The sequence below is a fragment of the Hippopotamus amphibius genome, chromosome 5, assembly GCF_030028045.1.
Source record: "Hippopotamus amphibius kiboko isolate mHipAmp2 chromosome 5, mHipAmp2.hap2, whole genome shotgun sequence".
Classification (NCBI taxonomy): Eukaryota; Metazoa; Chordata; class Mammalia; order Artiodactyla; family Hippopotamidae; genus Hippopotamus; species Hippopotamus amphibius.
The window spans coordinates 118,457,364-118,476,708 of NC_080190.1; the positions used below are offsets into that span (position 1 = coordinate 118,457,364).

Consider the following 19,345-nt stretch of genomic DNA (forward strand, 5'->3'; position numbering starts at 1 on the left):
TTGAAGGGCCATCCAAGTAGGATAAATGAAAAACAACTGTGTCTAGACATAGCCTAATGGAATTTTAAAGCATTAAGGATAAAGATGGAACCCCAAAAGCTTTCAGAGATGGGAAAAAACAAAAAAAACAGACGAGCTACAAAGGAATGAGAATCAGATTATGATCAGATTTCTCATCAGCAATACTGGATGCTAGAAGGCAGTAGAGCAAGGCCTTCAAGTTCTGTAGGGAAATAATTTTGAACCTAGAATTGTATAACCAATCAAAGCAGTGATCACATATGAGGACAAATAGACAATTCAGACTTAAAAAGTCTCCTAAAGTTTAAGTCCCATGATTCCTTTCTGAAACAAGTAAATATTACTTAAGGTTCTTACAATGATTGATTTCTCCAGGAAGCAGAAGCTGACACAGAATTAGAGTACAAAATTTTACTGGAGAGTAACATCTGTGAACAGAAAAGGGGAGGACACAGGATTGGGTGGGGGTAGCTATCAGATAGTGATGTAGACCTAGCAGAGTCTCTGCCAGCCCCCTTGGTAGCTGCAGAGCAAAGATTTCCCTTTAGTGGAGTCCTGAGTGGGGCAGAAATGGGTAGGCCCTTATACGATCATCTTGCTCAGTTCTTGGCCAGAGGCTCACAACCTTGGCCGGGAAGCTGAGGTGAATCCTGGAGAAGTTAACACCAGGAGGCTCTCAGTTAACCATCCTCCTTGCAGCTGGGCAGTGAGTCCTTTCTGGAAAGGCAGTCTAACAGTAAATACTCTGTGTCTGCCACAAATGTATTTCAGCAAAACAAGAATCCAAGACAGAGGAGTACCCAGGATTCAAAAATGAAAAAAAGAGGAACCAGCTCAGGAACTCAGAGTAAATCCCAGGTTGACAGTGATGCAGCAAGCTAAGAAAACAATCAGGACACATTAGGAAAAAACAAAAGCGGTCAGAGGGCTCTAGGAAGATGATCTTTTAAGAAGAAAATGAATTCTTTCACAGTAGTAATGTGGTTAAGGACTAGGAAGAACTTAGATGATAAAGGCATGTCACTTTTCTCAAAAAGCAAACCAAAAATAATTAGGAATTTCTAAAAACATACACAGCTTTATAAAGAACTCACAGTCCAAATATCAACATAAGGAAACTGAAATCTGGCACCATTTTGAGAAATTGATGGCCTGTGTTGTGGTCTCACTTGTGCACCCCTCGCCCCTCACCCCCCCCTTTCTTATATTGAACCTCTAGCTTTCAGAATGTGACTATATTTGGAGATAGGACCTTTAAAGAGAGAATTAAATTAAAATGGGTTGTTAGCGTGGGCGCTCATCCAATATGATAGTGTCCTTATACAATGAGGATATAGGGAGAAACCAGACACCTAGACAACCATGGGAACACATGGCAGGAAGGCACGCATCTGCAAGCCAGGGAGAGAGGCCTCAGAAGAAATCAGACCTGCTGACATCTTGACCTTGGACTTCTAGCCTCCACCACTGTGAGAAAATAAACTTCTGTTGTTCAAGCCACCCAGTCTGTGGTATTTTTGTTATGGTAGCCCTAGCAAACTAATACAGGGATGTGAGGAAAGAGAAATTTGCTTTCTTTTCTGCATCTTGGTATTGTTTGCATTTTTGACCACATGCAAACATGTATGGGGCAGACAGTCCCATAGTTGTCATTAATACACCATTTAATAAAAGTTGCTTTTAAATGAAGGAACTGATGCCCAAAGATGTGAAATGGCTTACCTTCAGTAACAAAGTTGAATGGTAACATGAGATCTCGGATCTCCTGAATCACCAGCCAGGACTCCTTCCTTGGCACTAATTGTCACCAATTACACACTTGAGTTAGAGGGACTGGATGCTGGACTGCTCCCTGGGAGGAAGGAGGTTGAAAGATGATTTCTGATGTCAGGCAAGGTTTGATGATGACCAGGACATTCTGGGAGTAGCAAAGTGTTCTCTTTATTAAGGGGAACTCTCTTCTCATCTCTTGAACCCAAAGATCGAGTTCCTAAAATTTGTTAACAACGGTGCTCCACAGAAATTATGCCAAGATACCCTGGAATCTGAAGAACAAGGCCCTTGTTCAGCCTGGAAAAATACAAGGGTGAGTTAAAGATTATCCGTGCTCTGGCTGAAGAAGTCACAGAAGTTTTAGTACAACCCGAGTGCGGGAAATTTTTGACTCGCTCTCATCCCTTACCCATATCCACATGAAAGGATTTTCCCGTTCTTCCTTTCACTTGAGGAAACCGTTCTATAGCTCATAAGGCTCTACCAACAAAGATTAAATAGTTAATGGTAAACTTCCAGACTGGGGGAGGAGGGCTGAATTCAGGTTTCCTGATTCCTCATCCATGGCTTTCTGTAAAAATTTTCTGTCTCCAGGAAGGTTATTTGTCAGAAACCACAGAGATGATGTTTCCAAGGTCAGAAAGGGAACCATTCTGGAGAACTCCAGGGGAGCTACAGTTGGTTCTTGTTATTTGAGGCAGTCAGGTTCTATAAAGTCCCCGCAAACACTGATTTAGTGAATACTGAACCATTGCTCCTGGGGGAAATACAGGGTTAAGTTCCTGTGAGCTTCTGTTTACATTTTCATAGTTAAGTGATCAATACACAACCTTGTTTTGTGCGTGTTAGGACACCTTATTTAATATACGTTATTGATTCAGTAACATTGAGTTCATGCCCAACAGCACTATTACTTGTACCTGAAAGAAGATTATCTAACTTGCATATTTTCTCTATGACACAGAACATAACCTCTTGCACTTAGGAACACTAGACAGCACTATGCTTTTAAATATTTTAAATAGTGAAATTACCAACAAAAAGCACAAAAATGCAAAAAAAAAAAAGGGCAGTTGTAAGAGCTGAAACAAGAAGAATGTTGTTGCCTTGTCAACCTCCTCTGGGAACATGTACACTGGGAAGCTCAGATTTTTTGCTGTTATGCATGTGTCTGTGAATGACCGTGAAAGCATCATGAGTATTGATTTGGGGCTTACAAATAAATATTAGCAAGTACGCAAATTGGCAAATATGGAATCTGTGATAACGAGAATTGACTGTATTACAAAGCCACACAAGATCCTGAATTATATGCCAAGTCACTACATCGAAAGATCTTAATGAGACTAACCCCTAGCTCGCCACCTCCATTGAGGAGGTTAACAGGAGCCACTTGTACTACAGGGAGATGCAAGACCAACCTATCCACTTCCTAGGGTTCCATAAGCCTCTGCAAACTCACTCGCAGCCTTTCACACTCAGGGAAATTAGGGCTCTTATCTTGTTCACACAGTGTCTGTGTGATTTGGAGATTGGGGGTGGGGGAGGATGTTGCAGGGAGATTTTCTTCAGAGATTCATATTCCTTTAACAAATATTTATTTAGTCTCTACTCTGTGTTAGGCATTGTTCTAGCACTGGAGATGCAGCGGTAAGGAAAACAGACACAGATCCCTACTCTGATGGGGCACACATTCTGAAGGGGCAGACAGACAATGAATTGATCATAAATAACATATACAAGGCTCAACAGTGGTGAGTACCAGAGGGAAAAATAAAGCACAGGTAGATCCAGAAAGTGCAGGGTACTGAGCTTCTAACAGTGGAAAATTGACATAGGACAAAAAGCAAAATAAATTGCTACAGAATATATACATATACACACACATTTATTTTAAATGGTTGTAGGTAAAGTTCCTTTAGAAAAAGTTAAAAGTTTGCTAAGTTGTATCTTGTTTGTACTGTGAAGAAATAATGAAGGATTGCTAATTTAATAGTCTAACATAAGTAATAGTATATTTTTGCTAATAGAAATTTCACAATTTGTACCTTATTTTGTACAGTGAAGTCGAGTATAATTTCACTTTTATTATGAATAGATAACATTTAAAGTCATGAAAAGATTGTATATCTCATTGTATGAGTGATATTGAAATGCCTTATTTTTATATATAATAGCAAATGTTCTCATTGCAATCTTATGGAATCAGAATAATGAAACAAAATATATTAACTTGGATTTATGGACCTATGTAATCACTTTTAGTGGGGAAGGGACAAGTTAGAATATACTGAGTGTAAACACTGTCTTAACATTAAATAAGTATTGTAAAATGATGCTAATTAGCAACATGAAAAAAAAAAGTATTGTTTCCTACTTTACAGAAGTCACGTATGTTTTAGGGCACCAGGGTAGTGTAGTAATTGAGCAGACAGACAGGAGCGTTAGACTACCTGAGTACAAATGCTGGTTCTTCTGTTATTAATGGCATGAGTTAATTAATGTCTCCAATTTTCCCATCTGTGAAATGGGAAATGATAGTACCTACCTCATAGGGTTGCTGTGAGGGTTAAATGAGTTAGTTTGTATTAAGCACTATATTAAGAATAGTGTCTGGCACATAGTAAACACCATACATATGTTTGTTATTAAAAATATATTAAGTTTTGTTAGCGCTATCTACACATCCTGGAAAATTATGGCAGGAACCTTATCAAAATTTAAAAGTCACAATTGTTTACCAATACCAACTACTCTAGAATCACTTTTTAAATTAAAAAATCCAACTTTTCACTCACTTGATTAATGTTACAGTTATTGGTCAGGCAAGAGAAAGTGACAGGTAGACCTACCAAAGCCACAGAAGCTTCCGAGGAAAGCAGGAGCTGCAGGGAGCTGGAGGAGGAGGAGAAGCTGGAGGACACAGAGGAAGTCTTTAGGAATTTGAGGATTTTGAGTCTTTGAGGATTTACTTGAGGAAGTCACTGGGAATTAAGTAAGGGCCATTCCCTAGAGGAATCTTCTTGAGCAGCAAAGAGCAGTTGAAGAGAAAGGTAGCTAATAAAAGGAGTGACAGGAGTGAGTATTCTTCTGAAAATAAAAGAACCCTGGGAAGGATCTGGGCAGGGAGGTGTAGAAGGTTCGTTTTCAAGAAGGACAAATGTAGTTGGAAATATAAGATCAGCATGGAGAGGCAATATAGTGCAGGTGTTAATATGGACTCCAGGACCAGCCTGCTCTACCCTTCACTAACTGGGTGATCATGGCCAAGTTACTTAACCTTTCTGTTTTACTTTGTCTGCAAAATGGGGAATAATAATGCTGATAGTATGTGTCCCATAGGTTATTGTGAGCATTAAGTGAATATGTAAATATAAAACATATAAAGCTAATATAAAGCTCTTAGGGCAATGTCAGATACTGAGCACAGTGACTATTGGTTATTGTTCGTTCAACAGATTTTTAATTTAAGAAAAATATGTATCAGAGTAACATGATCTTTCAGGTTTTGGTAGTTAAAAATTAAATTTCCTAGTATGCTATATATTGAGTTAAAAAAAATAAATTCCATGCCAAATACAATAAAGAAACTTTTGAAATGAAGGCGTTTTATAGAAAATTGTTATGCTAATAAGTTAATCAGTATATAGTCAATATTTTTCATTGTTTGATGGCTTTCATTTGTTACTTTTGTAAAGCTAACCCAGGTTAGCTTTAAAATGTTGCTTTTTGCAATTATAATAATTCTGAAAATATCAATTTAGTAAATAGTTAATGTGTATGCATGCCCAAATAGATCATTCTAAAAAAATTTAAGAAAATTTTGGAATTTCATTCCCAAAGTGAGTATGTGTACTAAAAAATTTCCCCCAATTATTCTTCACCAGGAAAGAAAGTGTATTGTATATGAGACTTTGAGAAGAGATGAATCTGGGCATCTCAGGAGTGGAGATATTTGGATACCAGAGCAGATTACTCAGAAGGAAGAAGAAAAAAACCCTCCCAGGTAAGATCCTTCTTCCTGGCCCTGGGAACAAGGATGTGCCTAGGGGTTCTCAGGCATGGAGAAGCTGATAATCGGATTTTCAGCTATTAGAAAGCTCAGCTGGCAGCCCAGCAGTGAGCAGAATGTGTTAACTGCTGTCCTGTAACTGCTGGCATGATTCCAGGAATTTAGTTTTGCTTCTTGGGGACAGCCCTGGAATAGTATGAAAATTCCAGAAAATTGTATCACATTTTGGCACTGAGTGTGTTTAAGTCTCCTTTTGGAGAAAGAGTTTTCTCAGAAAGGGTATATATATGTTGTAAGCTTTAATTAATCAATAGATATTTATTAGTTTCTTACTTCATTTTCACACTGTGCAAAACAGATGTAAACGCTGACTCTAAGATGTGGTTCTGGAAATCACTGCTAATTTGAGCCACCTACAATATGGAAATGACTTTGTTTTGTAGAAACTGGTTATACGTGACTTAATCTAAATTTCTGGCCCTTTGTGGTTTAGAACTGCTCAGGAATAATATGAAGATGACTGTTTCTTAGGTGCTTAGGAGGGCTGCAGGCTGGAAGAAGAGGGGTTTTGGAGAGGAAGACTTGTGTTTCTTGAATAAAGGTCTTTCTCTGCTTGGAGAAGGACTGTTACCTGGAAATGGACATTTACCTTCTTATCAATGAGAAGCAAGGGGTGGAAGGCTAATGAAATTTTTTTGAAAAAAGAAAACTCTGAAATTGAGTCAGAGGTTTGATTGGGTACCAAGCTATTAATTTTTGTATTAATTAAATTAATTAATTTTGCTATTAATATGCTAAGCCTTCCTAAAAACTAAGAATGCTAGCAGCTTTTGCATTTCTAGCAGGAGGGAATTTCTTTATTCTATGACACAGGTTAAAATTTTACTCATTTAAAAAATATTCCCCAACTGTCTACCATGTGTCAGGCACTGTTTTAAGTACTGGGTATTCAGGACACAAAACAGACAAAAATCTTAGCCCTTGTGGTACGGGAGAAAGATGAAAAGGTACTAAGGAAAAAACGTAGAGAAGGAAAGTAGGAAGCGTGAGGTGGGGGATTATAACAGTTCTAGGCAGGGTGGTCTGGAAAGCCTACAGAAAATGACGTTTGAGAAAAGATCTGGGGGAAGTCACTTGATTGTGTGTTCTAAATTAATTTAACTTTGGCTGAGAGCTATAGTTTAACAGGATAGCAAGAAATTTCACTTCAGCCAGGTTTTGAGAGCCCTTCGCTTTCTTCAGATTATAAGGGGTCTGCAGGGCTTTAATATCTTTGTCCTCCAAGTAAGTTCTGAGCCCCTCATCTTGATCTAGCCTGGTTGCTCCTGAGGTCTCAGTGTCCAACCCTGTGTGGTTCCCTTGAGGGGCCAGATGTGGGCACAGAAATCTTACGTCTACAAAGTCATGACTTAATTTTGTCACCCAGGCATCCAAATGCTATCTCATCAGAGGCTCTCCCCTGTGGGGCCACAAGTCTGGGGTACTCTGGGAACTCCCCCCAAAACTCTCAAACCCGTCTTTAGTCTAGAGGCCCCTCATGATGGGGCTACTTCTCTTCCTAAAATTTCAGCACACATTTTTTAAATTTTCTTTTTGGCCATGCCACATGGCTTGTAGGATCTTAGACCAGGAATTGAACCCAGGCAGTGAGAGCACAGAGTCCTAACCGCTGGACTGCCAGGGAATTCCCAGCATGCACCTTTCTAACAGCCCAAACAAAAGCTAGGTTGTTGTCTTCCAGGTGTCTAACTACCTTTGTTTTTAACCTCTAAGGCTATGGCAGCAAGGGAGTAACCTTTCAAAGATAAATCAGGAGAGTAAGTTTCCTAAAGCACTAAGGACAAACCAAACATTAATGTCTAATAAATTACCTTGCCATTCTTTCAAATAATGAATGCGGTCACTATAAATTGTTTCTATTTGTCAGTATGCTCAGAGAATTGAATGAAAAATACTTTTGTTCCCTCTTTGCCTATTAGTATTATGGTTATTTGTGCTTGAAGTTTTGGAGGGGCGAAGACATTCCTTTAATAATATTCTGTTTACCCACACTGTTTCCCATTTCTCCCTCCCCCACCCCACACCAGTTGGGGTAGATTGCCAAAAGTTCAGTTTATCTAAAAATCCCCGTGAGCATGAAGGTAGAGAGTTGACAACAGTGAGCAGAGTGATTAGGAGACTAAAACAGAGAAATGAAGGTCAAATGTAAGAAAGGTAGAAGTTGGAGGAGGACAGGAAAGGAGATGGTGTGTTGAGAAACAGGGAAGAGAAGGGACCAAGGAGAAAATAAAATTAAAGAGACACAGGATGAGGGAGTGAAACAAAAGAGAAACATAGAATAAGGAGTAAGAAGGACAAGGAAGAAACAAGTGAGGAGCACTGATTCAGTGTCAAACTCATACAATTTTGGAGGTCAGAAGTTTGACATGGGTGTCCGTAGGCTGAAATCAAGGTGTTGGTAGGACTGTGTTTCTTTCTGGAGGCTCTAGAGAAGAATCCATTTCCTTGAGTTTTCCAGCTTTTAGAGGCTGCCTGCATATCTTGGCTCATGGTTTTTTTCCTCTTTCATCTTTAAAACATATCTCTGATCATTCTCTGATCTTCAGTTGCATCTCTCTGACCATTCTTCTGTAGTCACCTCTCTCTCTCCATAGTCAGGAAAGGCTCTCCGTTTATAAGGACCAGAGTGATTAGGTTGGGTCCACTTGGATAATCCAGGATAATCTCCCTATCTCAAGGTCGTTCATAATCACATCCACAAAATCCTTTTTGCCATGAGAGGTGATGTATTCCTGGGTTCTGAGAATTAGGATGTGCACATCTTGAGGGACCATCATTGTGCCTGTCACAGAGATCATGTAGCCTTAATTGGAACCCTTTCTATAGGTCAGAGGAATCAAGCAGTGCATTGCCAGGTAAGTGTATTTCCAGGCCTGGCCATGTCCAATGTGTTTTAGTCTACCTACCGTTTGAAATGTAGAAATAGAATATCATTTATGCTCAAAGAAATAAAATATGTGTATTTTGGAAAATAAAAATGCATATATATTTTTATTATGTTCTAATGTAACAGTAAAAAAATAAATGGTTGACCTATGAAACCTTATATGAAATCCCCTACTCTGATAGCCTGGAGGCCAGGATTAGGTAATGAGCCAGTGAAGTGGGCAGTTTGTTTAACCCTGCATGAACCAGGGCCATGCAACCATTGCTGAGGATCATGGTCAACAAGTCCCTTCTTTCCTTGATGCTTCTCTGCTAAGATGCTTGTGGATTCAGAATAACATCAGGTGATTCCAGATTGCAGTTCCTATTGACTCTCACCAGATGCTTATGTGGCCTCCTCCTCAGATGGAGAGTTGATATGTAGCCAAGGGGCATTCTGTAGAATTCATTCCCTCACTCATAGACATCCAAGTGCTTGCATTTGCCACACATCAGTGTAACCAGAAACTAGCCCTATGTGGGAAACATCGGCCAGAACCCCTCCCGGAATTTATTCCAACATCTGATTCTAATTCTAATTCTAATTCATGTCCTATTCTTATCTCAACCACTCTTGTACAGCTCTCTGGGAAAGCTGGGAGTGGAAGTAAAAAATTCTGTGGGAGAAAGAAAAATGAGGTCTGGGAGAGAAAGAAGATGAGCTTTGTGACTTGTAGGTTACTATTTAAAAACAGGACTGATGGGTTGCTTAGAGTCTTCAGGAAGGAAATGCAGTTCTGTGTGTATTGACATATACAAACTCATGTAAAACCATTTTATACTTGTTAAATACTTGACTTTTCAGAGTTCTTTCACTTCAGCTATTTCACCTGGTCTTGCAGCAGTTTGGAAGGTAAACAGTCATAGAGAGATTAGCCATATTATTCTCGTCTCACTAGGTCACAGGGCTAGTTTGTGAGCATTTAGATTAGAACCAGGTTCTTAACTTTCAAACCAGGGCCCTTTCTATTTAATTAATTATGTTGATTTAAAAAAAATTCCAGTAACTCAAGAGTTAGGGCAGAGTTTTAATTATGTCAGAAGTGTCAGAGTTATAATACCAATTCTCACTTACTCTGTATATTTAACTTTAACCGTAATTTGGTGGTGAGGGAGAGTAAGAAACAAAGAAAAAAGAAAATGGCATTTCATGTAATGTTACATAAAAACATAACAAGATCTAGAAAAATGCAATATTACGTAAAGAACTAAGGAATACCTGGAAAAAAACAAACACTTGCTGCTCACTATTTTAGAAATAGCATGTGGTTTCTACAACGTGATGAATATAAGAATCAAACAAGTAAATGCAGAGATGACCTCTGAGCATAAATGTTCAACATGCACAGAGCTGAACATTTTCTGGTCAATGTTATTAATGCCACTGAAAATGGAGTGAGTGATATGCCTTTAAAATTTAAATTTAGGCTGTAGAATTTAGAACTCTGTCCTTTACCTCATGTGTTTCTTTTTCTTAGTCTGGCTAATCTAAGCCTGTTGGACAAAAATTATTTTCATTTAAAATTGTTTAACACATTGTTTGGGGCTGATTTGGGCCCAGAATAATTTTCTTGATCATTTTATAACATTTAACCAGGCTGAAGTTTTGTTTTTGTTTTTATGCCAGTCTAAAAGTGTACACAGAACTACTTTCTTCCTGGTTTTGTCAGTTTTCAGTAAGTGACAATTTGTAATCTTTCAAAAATATATTTTAAAATAATGTGAATTGTCTTTACCTAATAATTTCCTTCTGCCTCTTGAAATATTTCTGTAGCCATATTGAATACGACAGGAAAAATCTCCACACACCCAAAAAATTCCTCCTAAATTCTCATGTATGTTTTGCTGATGTTTAAAGGCAGATCTGAATACTGCATTCTGTTAAATAAGTGGAAAGTGGCTTCGGTTTTGGAATACTACTTTAGTCTATAAGGAGTGAGGTCTGCCTCTCATAAAGGGCAGGCTCATAAAGCCTGCCTAATGCCACTGTCTTACCTCATGCAAAGAGCATAAAACAACTCTTCAGGCCTTTATTCATCAAAATGGAATGTGTGTTTCCATTAGGAATTCTACTCAGGTGAATCTGCATACTGAGAAAATTATGTAGCAATCATCTTTCCTTAACCTAAAAATAAAATACAAATGTGGAAAAGTTCACAGCATTTCATGTTCCCTGCCCGTCCCCATCAAGACCACCTGCAGACATGACTGAACCAAGAGGAGGTACTGTGGACGCTCAATGGGCTCAATATTAGGAGTCTGTACAATAACTTCGAGGTCCTTCTCTGATGAGCTGTGTTTTCTCATTTGCATTTGTAGGCTGGAGAACAACTGGAAAGTCCATATCTAAAAATAAACAAAGAAAATCAGTAAACACGCTCTTATCATGTTACATTTCCTTTAGTGGGTCAAGTGGTAGATATTTTTGTTGAAATGATGATTGGCAAATCAATTCAGTTCCTAAGATATTGAAGATCCTACCCTTTAAAGGCCTTCAAAAGGGAGGATACAGTGTCTTTATTCTTCATTTAAGTTCTATCATTTATTTAATTACAAACCCAAAGCACTAAGCCCAGCTTTAACCTTCAGGCAATTTCTAAAGCTGATAAACTTGAGCTTTAGTTTTCACCATCTTGTGGGGATGAAGACAGGACCACCACCATGTCATATAGACTACAGTGTTTGTCTATATGAAAAATACCTCCTGGAATTGTGCAGTGGACAATTGCATGTATGGCCCTGGTTGTGAGAGAGGTAAAAACCTAGAGCTTACTTAGATGAAGAGTCTAATAAGAAGCTCTCCACATAAAGCTAGTACCCCAAATGGTAATGTGCTGTCTAAATCACCATACCCCTAAATCTGCAAGGAAATTTGCTAGTCTTGAGTTTTGGTGAGGAAGGGAAGAGCTTCCTTAAAAATGTTTATTGGCAAGCCAATGAGCACACAATTTGGCAGACCAAATTTATAATACCTGTGTGTTCTAAGACACCTCAAGCTGATAATTTAGTTTAAAATTGTCCAGTGCAATATATACAATGGGATATTATTCAGCCATAAAAAGGAATGAAATTGAATTATTTGTAGTGAGGTGGATGGACCCAGAGTCTGTCATAAAGAGTGAAGTAAGTCAGAAAGAGAAAAACAAATACCATATGCTAACACATATATATGGCATCTTAAAAAATGGTACTGATGAACTCAGTGGCTGGGGAAGAATAAAGACACAGATGTAGAGAAGAGACTTGAGGACGCAGGGTGGGGGGAATGAAAAGCTGGGAAAAGTGAGAGAGTAGCATTGACATATATACACTACCAAATGTAAAGTAGATAGCTAGTGGGAAGCAACTGCATAACACAGGGAGATCAACCCAATGATTGATGATAACCTAGAGAGGTGGGATAGGGAGGGTGGGAGGGAGGCTCAAGAGGGAGGGGTTATGGGGATGTATGTATAAATACAGCTGATTCACTTTGTTGTATGGTGGAAACTAGCACAACAGTGTAAAGCAATTATACTCCAATAAAGATCTGGAAAAAATAAATAAATGAGTCTCTTGTAGAAAATTAAAAAACAACAACAACGAAAAACAATGGTCCAGTGCAAAAGCATTGAGCAGAAGTGAAGGGTCCCAACCTTCAACCCAAGCCTCAAAGAATCCCCCCCCAACCAATTGCAAGAAACAAACTTATAGTAAAAAAAAAAAAAATAGGAGAGATAGGGAGAAATAGAGATAGAGAGAGAGAGATGGCAGGGGTGGGGGGGTGGAAATTACCTGGAAACAATGAACACTGAGTGAGAGCCAGTGGAAATAACAAAGGCCAAATCAGACCCAGAAAGACTTCAAATCCTGCACTTACGAGACACAGAATAAGAAAGAATGAATTGTTTTTCAAATGACTAAATGGGTTTTGAAATTAATACTAATAAAAAATCTCTTCTAGAGATTAAAATATCTGAAATTTTAAAAACTTGATGAATGTGTTTAACAGCTGAAGAGAGAATGGAATAGAAGATAAATTTGAGGAGATTAATCAGAATGTGTCTCAGAGAAACAAAGATATAAAATATGAAAGAGGTTAAAGGACGTGAAGAATAGAGTGATATTGTCTGACATATCTAATAAGACTTTCATAAAGAAATGAAAGGAAAAGAAGAGTAGAGGTAATATTTGAAGATTTAATGTCTGAGAACTTCTTGGAATTAACGAAAGACACCAATCCACAGATTCAAGAACCAGCTAGGATAAATTAAAGAGAAATTTATATTTAAACATCTTAGTGACATTGAAGAACTCAAAAGATAATGGTTTTTAAAGCAATCTCACTTACCAATAGCAGATATGGAAGCCAGAAAACTATGAAATTATATTTACAATATACTGTAGGAAGATATCAACCTAAATTTGTTGATAAACCCTCTTATTGCTACATTTATTTTTTTTAAGCATGATTTACAGGCATTTTCAGACAATAAAAATAGAAGTTGTGCCACCAGCAGACCCCATTTAAAAGTTATAATTCAGACAGAAAGAAGTGTTATCATATGGAAAAATTTATGCTGTAAATAGAAATGATTAGTAAAGAAAATGATAGATAAGTAAAGCTAAATGATTATGTATTATATAAAGCAATAATAATTTATGAGACTTTGGACTTGCTAGGTGGCACAGTGGTTAAGAATCTGCCTGCCAATGCAGGGGACATGGGTTTGATCCCTGCTCCAGGAAGATCCCACATGCTGCAGAGCAACTAAGCCCATGTGCCACAACTACTGAGCCTGCACTCTAGAGCCTGTGAGCCACAACTATTGAGCCCATGCTCCACAACAAGAGAAGGCACCACAATGAGGAGCCCGCACACCACAATGAAGAGTAGCCCCCACTTTCCGCAACTAGAGAAAGCTACGCATCTAGAGAAAGGCTGTGTGCAGCAACAAAGACCCAATGCAGCCAATAAATAAATAAACAAATAAATTTTAAAAATTAAAAAAATAATTTATGATACTTAAAATTAAGATAGAATTAAATTAACAATAGTATGTAAATCAGAAAGGAGAGGATCAGAGTTAAAGCGTTATAAAGTTCTTATATTGTTTAGGAGACAGTAAAGATAAGAATTAACTTTTAACTTCAGTAACTTAAGTATGCTCGATAAATTTTTAGGCAACCCTGAAAAAATATAACAGAGAATATAATTTCCAAACTGGAGGAGGGAAAGAAATGGAATGTGAAAAAAATATTCTATCACTACAAAAGAAAGAAAAAAAGGAAAGAAAATAGAAACAAAAAATATACCAACTTAAAGTGATAATTATTAGAATAAAATATTAGCAGAAAGCATGTATATAGTACTTATGTGTCCAGCACTGTTCTCGGTACTTTATTAACTCAATAATAGCACTACAAGGTAGGGTAATTATGATTGCCATTTTACAGATAAAGAAACTGAGGCACAGAATGTTTTAAGTAACTAGCCTGCATTACACAGATAGTAAGGAAAAGAGCTAGTATTCATACCTTGGCAGTATTTCTTAGAATCTGTTTTCTTAAAGACTGATATACTGTCTCTCACAAAGAGTAAGTTCGTAGGAAAAAATATATATCATCAGGTAATTATGAAAAATACAAATGGACTTATTACTCTAAAAGAAAAAATATGGCCAGACTGAATAAATCCCCCCAGCAATATGCTGTTTACAAAGGACACATCAAAAAACATAAGGACAAAAAAATGTTGAGAATAAAAGGATGGAAACATATTTACTACACAAACACTAATGAAAAGAAAGCTAATATAACTATATTTTAACAAAGTAAAATGTAAGACAAAAAGCATTGCTAGAGCTAGAGGGTAACTACATAATAAAATATTCAATTAACCAAGTAGCTATAAAAATTCTAAACTTATATATGCTAATAACATAGCCTCAAAATATATGAAGCAAAAATTGACAGAACTTTATAGAAAATAGAAAAATCCATCAGCACAGTGGAATGCATCTCTCAGTAACTGACTGATAAAGCAAGCAAAAAAATCTTTAAGAATATAAAGAATTTGAAAAGTATAAGTTGTGAACTGAATTGTGTCCCTGTCCCCCACACCATTCTTATGTTGAAGTTCTAAATCCCCAGTACCTCAGAATGTGGCTATATTTAGAGAGAAGGTCTTTAAAGAGGTAATTGTGTTAAAATGAGGTCTTCAGAGTGGGCCTTAGGCCAATATGGCTTTGTACTTAGGACACAGGCACGCACAGAAGGAAGACCATGTGAAGACACAAGATGAAAATGACCATCTACAAGCCTAGACGAGAGGCCCTAAAGAAAGCAATCCTGTGGCACCTTGATCTTTGACTTCTAAACCTCCAGAATTGCCAGAGAATAAATTTCTGTTTTTCAAATCACCCAGTCTGTGGTACTTTGTTACAGCAGCCCTAGCAAAATAATACATACCACAAATTAGCTTTATTTAATAGTCACACGTGGAACATTGAACCTAACAAATGCAAAGTGGACTGTTTTGAAGCAATGTGGGACGTTTACAGAGTTGATTAAGTTCTAGGCTATAAAGCAAGCCTCAAGATATTTCAAAATATTGTTTCATGCTGTCCACATTCTCTGATAACAATGCAGTTAAGTTAGACACAAACAATAATAAAGAACCAGCAAAGACACCACAGGTTTACAAATTAAGACACCTATAGGACTAATTTATAGATTAAAGAGAAAAATCATAATGGAAATTAGAAAATATTTAGAACTTATATAAGAACATATATGTATGTGTGTGTATGTGAAGCCAAACTGGTACTTATAGGAAAATTTATAGCCTTAATAGCTTAATATCAGAAAAGAAGGACTGAAAATTAAGAAGTATAAAAATTAAGTTAGAAAATTAACAACAGAAAAAATTAAGAGAAATAATAAAAAATAGAAATTAATTAAGTAGAGAGACTATACAAGAGAATCAATAAAACCAAAAATATTTATTTGAGAAGAATACAATTTTCAAGTATCCGGTGAGAATGGCAAAAAAGGGAAAGCAGAAATAACCATATAAGAAATTAAATGGAAATAACCAATATAAGAAATGAAAAATGGGACAATAATGCAGATACTATAGATGTGTAAAAGGTAACAAGAGGAAATTTTGAAGAATTTTTTATGATAAAGAAGAAAGGAAACCTAAATGGCCTATAAACATTAAATATATTGAATCAATAACTTTAAATTTGTATAAAAACACAGTAGCCCAGAAAGGTCTACACAATCCTGTAGAAAAAAGTAAATCCAGTAATATGCAAACTTTTCAAGAGTTAAAAAGGAACACTTCTTAAATTATTTCATGAGGCATAATCTTGATACAGAACCCATAAGGAAAGTTTGAGGTAGGAAAATTATAGGCCAGTCTCACTCATTAACGTAGATGCAAACATCTAAAACAAAATATTAGCAAACACATTTCATTAAAAATTAGGATATTTAATGCATTATGACTGCCTTGGGTTTATCTCAGGAATTCAAGATTGTTTTAACTTTGGAAAAAAGTTCATATAGTTCTTCACATGAACAATTTAAAGGAGAAAAATCATTACCATCTCATTTGGTGAAGAAAAAGGTATTTGTTCTAAAAAAAATAGTAATAGAAGACAACTTTCTTAACCTGATCAAAAGCCTACAGCAAATTTCGTAGTCATGATGCAATCTTGAAAGCATCTTCTCTTCAACATTTCACTGGCAGTCTCAATAAACACAGAAAGGCAAGGAAAAGGCTAAAAATATTGTAAGGGAAGGGAAGGAAAAATCAAAACTATCATTATTCACAAATGATGTAAATAGATACGTAGAAACCCTAAAGAATTTACAGATAAATAATTAGAAATAGAGGATTTAGCTAGTTTCTCAGATTCAAAATCAATGTTTAAAAAAAAAGCACATTTCTATATACTAAAAAACAAGTCAAAACTAATATATAATAATTTATTTATAATTACATGAAAATGAATGAAGTATTAGGAATACAAGCAACCAAAGATATAAAACATGTATCTTTATTGAAAGCCAATGAAGAAAACCTAAATAAATGGAGACGTATATACCATGTCACATATTAGAGGGCTCACATTCTTTAAAGATGTCTGTTCTTCCTAACTTATCTACAGTCACTGCAATTCTAATCAAGATCCCAAATATTTTGTTTAAAGAAATTTTGGTACAGAACTTAACAAAACTTACTCTAAAATTTATATAGAAAAGCGAAAGGCCGAGGATATGTGGGAATTTGCTGAAGAACAAATTAGGAAGAGTTGCGTAAACAGTGTTATGAATTATTATAAATGGGCCTGGTATTGCATACAGATAGACAAAATGACAAATGGACCAGAATAGAAAGGCCAGAAACTGTTCCATATGCCTATTAAAACTTAATGTATGTCAGAACCAAGACTAGAAATCAGTGTGCTGGGATAACTTGCCTTCTATATGGAAAAAAATGAAATTGGAACCCTACATCATACCACTTGCAAAAAATCAATTCCCGGTTATTAAACATGTAAATGTGAATAGCAAAACTCTAAAACTTTGAGAGGACCACATAGGAGAACACCTTTATACCCTTGGGATAGGGAAAGATTTCTTAAAACACAGAAATCACTAAGCATAAAGGCAAAGATTGACATTTTGACTACATTAAAATTAAGAACTTTGGCTTATTAAAAGACACCATATAACATGAATGGAAATAAAGGTATCATTCATTCAAAAAAAAAAAAAAGACACCATAAAGAGTGAAACACCAGGTCACAAACTGGGAAAATACATTTTAAACAAACATAATCAACAGAGTCAATACCCAAATATTAAAAAAAAAAATTAGTAAGAAAAATGCGAATGATAAAAACCCACAAATAATTTGAATAGGCATTTCATAGAAAGAGAAACCCAAACAACTAGTAAGATTTTGAAGGGATATTCAGCTTTACTAGAAATCAAGGAGATAAAAATTAAAACCACAATGGTATACCATTTCCCATCCACCAGACTGACACACATTTATAGTCTAGTGATGGCAAGGATGGGAAGCAATAGGAACTCTTCATTAGCTAATGGAAATTAGTGCAGCAGTTTTGTAGAACAACTTGGTGTTATCTAATAACTTGTAGATATACATACCTTTTGACTAAGGTATTCCATTGCTGTGTATATACCTAGAAAACTCTAGCACTCATGTACCAGGAGACATTCATTAAAAGAACATTTGTTGATTATTTTACTAAATGGAAACTCTGTGAATTGAAATGTCTTGGGTTTGGGGATTATAGTATGGTTTTATGTTTTATGAAAATTTGACATTTTTTGTAACATAATTAAAATGCTAGCTGCATTTTTACACTAAAAAAAAAAAAGAGCATTTGTAATAACCCTGTTTGTAATGGCAAGAAAGTGGAAACTACCTGCATATACACTATGCGATGTTCTCACAGAAGAATATTATACATAACTCACTTGTCCTGGTCTCCTGGCCCAGGGCCTTGATGATGCTTACTTGATATTTTTATATAAAGAAGTAGTAAAGGGCTTTGGACTAGTTACGAGAATTATTTTCCATGAATTATTTTTAGAAATCAGTTCCTTTTGATTGGGGGGAAGGGGATAGGAAGGAGATTGAGTGGGATTGGTGAAAAGACAAAGGATGAATTTAATCTCTTCCTCGGTGCCCTTTCCCTGGGCAGTAAAGTGTGATGAATGCTGAATAGCAAATGTAATAAATGTCTCAATATCTTGGCTGAGAAGGAGTCTAATTACAAGCCATATGGCCTCTTCAGCTCAGTGGCTGTGAATTTATTTGGGTTTCATCCAGGTGAGTAGCAGGGACAGTTAAACAGTCAACAGATTTTTCTATGCACTGAATCTCACATTTTTACATCCAAGGTCAACACTATAAAAGCTTCTCCCTTAAATACTTTATTCCCTCTCCTTCAAAAAAAAGTGGGGAAATCGTGACTCCACAAGAAAATTTTAGTGTTTAACTGGGAGTTTTCAGTCCACTGCTTGCAGTTTGGAAAAAAGAAACTGAATTTCTCTCTTGTGTTTTTGGTTTGCTTTGCCAGGGTATTCAAAGATAACAGGTTTCCACTTATGCTCTTGTTTCTATACCTTCTTCCTTTTCTTTTGCTTTCTTTTCTTTTCTTTCCTTTTCTTTTTTCCCCACCCCCCTCAGTCCCAGGGAATAGGGTTCTATCTCAAGATGGTCTCTAAAGCCCTCTTGTCTGATAGAATTCTGATTTCATTGTGGCCTTCATCTAACAGAGGACTATAGGGTCTAAATGAGCTTGTTTTAAATATAACACTCAAAATTTCACAAAGTGGAACTTCTAATTTGTGAACATTTGAAAGGAAGGGAAATAACCTGGTATCTATTACCTTTATCTTTCAAGCTTCAAATTTTCCAAGACAAAAAAGGGGGATGGGCTACCCCCCAAGACACTCTCTCATCTCTTCGCTCCTACTTGATTCATAAGAATAATAGAATTTTCCTGTGTTCCTAGAATCCCACTG

General features: G+C 36.5%; 1 protein-coding gene across 2 annotated transcripts in view; it reads right to left on the bottom strand.

The window, feature by feature from the left end:
* Nucleotides 1-10,807: 10,807 nt before the first annotated feature.
* DNAJC5B (DnaJ heat shock protein family (Hsp40) member C5 beta) overlaps nucleotides 10,808-19,345 on the bottom strand; it is an 85,088-nt gene continuing 76,550 nt past the window's right edge. For both annotated transcript variants that reach the window (XM_057735679.1, XM_057735678.1), the window contains one exon: nucleotides 10,808-11,137. In XM_057735679.1, coding sequence (XP_057591662.1) covers nucleotides 11,043-11,137 — 95 coding nt within the window. In that variant the 3' untranslated portion in view covers nucleotides 10,808-11,042. The remainder of the gene's footprint in view (nucleotides 11,138-19,345) is intronic.